Below are 7,009 nucleotides of genomic sequence, written 5' to 3' on the forward strand. Positions count from 1 at the left end.
ATAAGCCCGCTGCGTTTTCTTAACTTCTCCATATACCGTCGCCTTGTGTTTGTTTCTGATCTCACTGCCTTTCACCACATTCTAAAGTGCCTTTTGCCTCCTTGACATGCCACTACCTTAATTGCATTCTCCTTTGATTGCTTTTAGTTGTTGCAATTCATCGCACTACCCTTTATTTCTTGCTACACGTTCTGCAGCCTTTTCTTCTCATCATCCCACTGCCTTACTTTCACCTAATCATAATTGTCTATCTCTCCTTATTTCAATGCATTTTGGCTCTTTCTTCTCATCCAATTGCAATTGTTCCTTTTCCTAAACTACTTACGTTTATTTCTTGCCAGATAACTCACTGCCTTTCTTTCTCCCATCTAACTGCCGTTTCTTCTTTTCATGTCACCTCATTGCCTTTTCTTCTTTTCTCCTCATCCCGCTCTTTGGTTGATTTCTCCTCATTGTACTAGTTCACTGCGTTCTGTTACCTTTTTCTCATCCCATTCCTGTTTCCACTGCCTTCTGTCACAATACTTTCTACTGATGTTTTCGTGTTTTTCTATCTTATTATATCTACGTATATAATTTAAACAATTTTTTAATTAGGATTCGCTACTAAAGTGTGTAACGAGGACGGAACATGGTACGACTTAAATAACCGTACATGGACCAACTATTCGGACTGTATGGCGCCATTAGAGGGAGTAAGTATCCTGAATAATAAAGAGCCTAGCCATAAACCGATAAATGTTTAGTTTCTGTGGAGAGAGATTATGCTAATGCTACTTTTCATAAAATGACACTCGTTGGAAAAATGTCATTATTTATTGAATTCTAGGTCGTTGTTTCTAGAAGTAATCCCATTTAACTTGGGACTGTTACTTGTAGCATACCTGTAATAGCATTTAAGTACGTCAAGTAAATTCATGATTTTTCAGATTTATTACCCTTAGATACCTTCTTTTTGCCAAAGAGATATTTGATCTGTATCCTTTGATTTGAGTGCATTAAAATAAGTATGGTTAACAGAATACACACAGTTGTGTTTGTAAAATACAGCGTATGGGGAAATTATTTTCGCCAACCTGACAAAGTTAATTCAGATTACTCCTCGTGAGCAGTGGATTGTATCAATAGCAACTTGACATTTCTATAACATAAACTCATTAACCAATCACATATCTGTGTCATATTATTCAGATGGATTATCACCTCCACTATGAAGCTAATTCCTTTGTGCATGAAAGTATGACCGAGGTTTATCACCATGATGCTGATCAATGACAATCTCATAGTATATAACATAATATGTTATGAATATTGGTAGTTGTTTGTTAACAACATACTTAATGGAATTATACCACCAACTTTAGAAGTGCACGGTGTATATAATATTGTAGTTAAAAATTGGGAGTATAATAATAACTAACCATTACAAACACGTACCCAAATATCACATTATCTTATCACATATCACATTTTATCAAAAGGTTACTTGCTTTAAAATTGTTTACAAATTATAAAAGCTCAAAAATATATTCATATATATGTTTACAGAGTATAGGATACACAAACGTGTACTACGTTGGATACACACTGTCTGTACTCTCTTGTTGCATAGCTCTCTTCATATTTTGCTACTTCAAGTAAGTATGGTTAATTATTTTTACATTGCATTAATGACCTATAAATATTTTTTTTAATGAAACAATAAGAATTCATAATTTGTTTTAAAATTTTAGAGTGGCCTGTATCGTAATTAATGGTAAACAAACTATTATTCTATTAAACAATAATAATAATCATTATTATTACCTCCGCAAGGAGGTTATATTTTCATCGGATTTTTTTTTTCTTGTGTTTATGTGTTCGTGGGTTTGTTTGTTTATATTGCTGGAATGGTTCGTCATGGCCAAGAAAAAAAGTATCAGTTCAGTTCAATTTCGTTTCTCCCACTGATGCCAGTCGCATCCCAGAGACAGTCTTCTAACATCCAAAATATGCTGGGTCCGACTTTTTGAAGAAATTCAAGATGCAAGATACAAGATAAAATTTATTGTCTGCAATAAAAACGAAGAAATTACAAAGCTCGCAAAAATGTACAATTCAAAGAAAATCACATTAGAATTTGGATAATAAGGGTAAAAAGTATCAACATCAAAATTCCATAAAAATCCATAGACAAAACCAATATTTAAAATTAAGGAAGGCCTACAATATTAAAAGATAATGAAAAATGTTATAACAAAAAAGGGTTATAATTTTTATAAAGTAGAAACTACTCAACAGTAATATCATATATTATTTTTTATTATTTTATTATTATTATTTTTTATTAATAATAACAATAATAATAATAATTATTATTATTTTTATCATTATTATCTCTTTGACTGGGTTAGCTTCTTAGCTTGTCCTTGATCACACTGCAATTTTTGTGACGTTCCGGAGTAAGGTGTGTATGTGGAGACCCCTAAAATGGAACGTCCAAGGCCTAACTATCTTAAAAACTGATCAATTGATCTGAATGAAACATTCTAGAATAGTTTGTCATCGTCCGAGGGCCATTGTTTGAAGCCTCTCAATGGCAACCAATAGCACTTAACAAAAAAAAAAAAAAAAAAAAAAAAAAAAAAAAAACGCATTCGTGGTCTAATTCGCGAGTCGAGTGGCCGAGCGGTAAGGCAGGGCGACGCTAGGTACAGCCTTAACATCGGGGCTGGGTACAGCCGCTCCTCGCCCATGGTTCAGTTCGTAGAACCAAGTCTTCTCGGATAAGGACTTAAAATGGAGGTCCAGTGTATACATCTGGCTCGTGTGCACTTTAAAGAAGCCATCGCATCTTTCGGAAGAGTAGGGAGTTACCCCGATATTATGGTTCATTTCAGCCCCTGTCGTTGTGGTATGATGTGAACATGTATCTACCAAGAAGCGCCATTTTACGGCTGCTAGGTAGTCACGGACCACGCCCATACGCAATTCAGCACAGTGACGCTGCAAGTTATGGGTTATTCTCCTACCTTTACCCTTTATCTTAATTTGTTATGATGCTCGCTTTGTAAGCGACAGGTCCCGGGTACGAATCCCTGCGGAAGTTTCTATTATGTTTTCAGTATATTTTTTTATAGGAAATATGCGTGGGTATTTTATACAGGGGAGAATTATGATGTGGGTGGAGGTATGGACTCTCGGAGTGTGCTCTAGTTATTATTATTAATAATGATAATATTTTAGACCTTCGACAATGTTATTCAGTGTCATTAGAGTAGGCAACTGATGCTGTTTAAGCATAGAATTTATCATATAATATAGAGAATAAACTTACAAAATTAATTCGACGTTGGATAATCTATATTATAGAATTTGCTTCAGGCGTTCAGCTGCCTCTAAAGTTCATGATGTTGCTAGCGTTTGCTACATTATTATTCTTTCCATTTTTTCTCAATTTCATTATCATATCATTATCTAAAGCAATAACTGTTCAAACCGGTATCGCCCTTGGCTCATCTAGAGGCTGATTATTTTATTCAGTCTATAAATACAGTATTCAATATTCTTTATGAATTGATAATCTATCACCATCAGCTATGAACATTACACAATATTATAAACAATCGAGTATGAAATATAATGGCGGTGCTACATTTTCCCTCTTTTTCAAATTTGCCATCAAACATTTGAACTGGAACTCAAACAGAAATCAAAATAGCAATGTTCAAAAATTACAAAGCAGATAAAAGTTAATGTAGAGGGATTAGAGAAAGAGAAGATTCATATTATTGTTTTTATTTTCATTTTAGTAATTAACAGTCAGTTTTACTAATGAGTTTATTCATTACTAGAGATATACAACAGAACCTAAATAATAATTCATATAGGCGTATGGGTTTTGATCTTATATAAATATAAAATCATATTCATTCATATTACAGGAGTGTGATGAATTTTACATCTGTTTCTCTCATCCTTCTTGAGGCAGGCCTAATAATAATAATCATGTGAAATTTATATAGCGCATAATGCAATAACTGCCTCTGTGCGCTTTATAATGTTATCACTGAACTAACATATGGAACGCATCCTCCCTGGGGAGCACAATCGTTAGAATCACCACCCAACACTGTGATATCAAATTCTAGTCCCTCAGTTTATATGTGATCTGGAAGGGCCATGTGCCCCTCCTACCCACATCAAATAAAAGTTTATTACTGTATATTCACACATCAAAAACATAATTTTTGACATCGTCAATTTATTAGATGCAGTTTTTTCAGCCCCATTCATATTTATTCGGGTAATTAAGGAGTACCCACCACCTCTCGAACACTTCGGTAGCGATACTTTGCTGACATGCAAAGACCTCTCAATATTGTCTTTCCCCCGGGCCCAATGACTTGTTGTTACACCACTGAATAAGGAACGGTTTATAGATAATGTAATGTGGTCTATGTGTTAATAATATTCATGTTTAGTACGGTATGTATACCGATATCAGGAAATGTATGTCTATATACAACTAATGTTGGTTCAATTGTTTTTACTAATTAGGTCTGTGGCAATCTCAGCCAAATAATTTTATCAATTTCATTGGCTGTTCATTTATGAACATTATGGACTTAAGTAAATTTTCATTAAGTAATAAGCACGGTTTAAGTAGTGTCCTGTTGAAAGAGGCTTTTGTACGAGCTGCGTATACATGTGATATTGTAATGACAAATAGCAAAACGTTGAAAAGTTCGAAATACTTAATCACAAAATATTTGCGTGTGCAATATAAACTATACCTATACCTATTATTTCACGTTTTTCTCAGGAGTCTTGCCTGTCCACGCGTCACCATGCACAAGAATTTGTTCCTAGCGTTCGTTCTTCACGGCGTTACATATATCATTTATAATGCAACCATTGCAGGGAATAGCAACGTATTAGCTAGAGATTCTGTACGTATCTATGCTTAAAATAATTAATTTATCACTATTATTAAGTTATAATATTCATTATTTATAATGTTAATTAACAATATTATTATTAACATATTGTATTGTATTATTTATATGCCTATATATATTATGGTGGTATGGGTTGTATCTTGGCAATTTACATCCCAAAGAGTCATGGTGTTTAATCCATAAATGTTCCCAGATTTATTCTGAATGCTAAACAACATCACTTCTATACAATTGGGATTGAACCCAATAAATTTGAAATTATTCTGGTTTTGATATCCGCTTTCTGATTATAAGATAATATATGATACCAATACGTCGTGTGTTGGATTCAGAACAACAAACTCTACGTGCCTCGTGTTTACAACATGATTTTTTGAAACACTTTTTTTTCTTTTGACATATTTTCTAATGTTTATTCATTATAATTCAATCAGTTTGATAGAATTTACAATTCAGTTGGCCAAAAGCAATCTCACTTGGAGGCACTGTGTAGTTACTAGACCATAGCTAATTAAAACATTGGAAATGATAGTATCTGGGCCTATATAATAGTTTAATATGACTACAAACACAACACAAGCTCTCGAGAACATAGTGAATTTCACTTGAAGAAGAGCATCCAACCGCTCTCTTCGGTTTTTGGTGGCAGACTTATATGGGTGGAATCCAGAGTGACCATCCAACACTGCCCCCAGAGCGCCTCTGCGAGTAACGGCTGGGGATGGTAGTCCTTTATTTTGAGCTTGACATTCTGTATATTAACAATGATAACTTAAAATAAAATAAAGTTAAATAAATTAAATTTAACTAGTTAAAATTTTAAGAATCATTAATTAAGGTGGCATTAAACAAGGTGCATGAGACATAGATCTTGACTTAAACACTCTGCTTCATCAAGTTGAGACTCCATTTGCAAAAGAAGGCCGAGCTGAAGCCTTCAAACGATCATTATATTTGCTCATGACACATTTGCAATTTGCCAAGGTTTTCAAAATCATATACAGATATTACATGCATTTTACTTATTTTCTCTTTCATGACCTAGTTTGATTGTCGGTTAATGTTGATGATGTGGCAATACTTCCAAATGTGCAGTTACTTTTGGATGCTATGTGAAGGTATTTATCTTCACCGGGTTGTTGTGGTAGCAGTGATGTCCAATCAAAATGCAGTATGGTGGTATTACGTCATAGGATGGGGTAAAATATTATTAATCATTCAAACGTTTTAGTTAACTAGATAATACGCTTAACAATTAATGAAGACATTTCACGTAACAGTTCATCTACCGTCAGATTATTTTTCTTCTGCAGTAATGTGTATACGTGTGTATAGTGTTTGATTTGTAAAATTGTATCAATAAGTAGGCCTAAGAATACAATCAGTTTGCTGATATAAATGTACGTTTCACCTGCATTAAATTCAGCATTTTAATAGGTCTCTGCATTCCTTTTCTCTCTAGCATAGTAATTCATGTTTATTATGTTAAATTTGATTTTTTTTTCTTTAAAGCATTACCGATACTGTTTATTGTTGTCTCGGCGCTATGCAAAACGTTTCTCTACGATAAAATTAGCGCAAGTGACAAGTAAGTGAAACATAGTCGTATTGACAGCTACAGACTATCGGATAACATTTTAATATAATGTGCTCTATTTCCTTCGGTACAATCATTTGATATATTAATGAACTCAGTTACTTGTATGTCATTGACCTTATGAATGTCAACTGAACCACTGCGTGAGTTAAAATAATAGCGTGTTCCGAAAATCTTTCAAAATATTAAACACATTCAAAATAATACTTTTTTCATATAACTGAAAAAAGCTTTTCTGCTTCACTATATTTATTGATAAAACACATGCCAGTATTAAAAATGGTGGCCCAATGGGACAAATTGCTTGTAATATAGCAAAAGGCAATAGTATAAAAAATACAAATATCAAAATATCAAAACACAAAGATATAAACATTTTCTTTGAAGGGCTATAATTTATACAATTCTAACATCAAATTAATTTACTGTTATTATGTATTCATTTATATGCATTATATTCAAATCAAGTTGC

At 33.3% G+C, this 7,009-nt stretch overlaps 1 protein-coding gene across 10 annotated transcripts in view; it reads left to right on the forward strand.

Moving 5' to 3' along the window:
* Positions 1-7,009, forward strand: part of LOC117106799 (calcitonin receptor-like) — a 132,773-nt gene that overhangs the window by 115,834 nt on the left and 9,930 nt on the right. For all 10 annotated transcript variants that reach the window (XM_033248253.1, XM_033248254.1, XM_033248252.1 and 7 more), the window contains 5 exons: positions 598-695; positions 1,549-1,637; positions 4,805-4,931; positions 5,986-6,139; positions 6,453-6,528. In XM_033248253.1, coding sequence (XP_033104144.1) covers positions 598-695; positions 1,549-1,637; positions 4,805-4,931; positions 5,986-6,139; positions 6,453-6,528 — 544 coding nt within the window. The remainder of the gene's footprint in view (positions 1-597; positions 696-1,548; positions 1,638-4,804; positions 4,932-5,985; positions 6,140-6,452; positions 6,529-7,009) is intronic.

The sequence above is a fragment of the Anneissia japonica genome, unplaced genomic scaffold (assembly GCF_011630105.1).
Source record: "Anneissia japonica isolate Jap-2015-1 unplaced genomic scaffold, ASM1163010v1 scaffold2471_len1564793_cov202, whole genome shotgun sequence".
In the NCBI taxonomy this organism is placed as follows: domain Eukaryota; kingdom Metazoa; phylum Echinodermata; class Crinoidea; order Comatulida; family Comatulidae; genus Anneissia; species Anneissia japonica.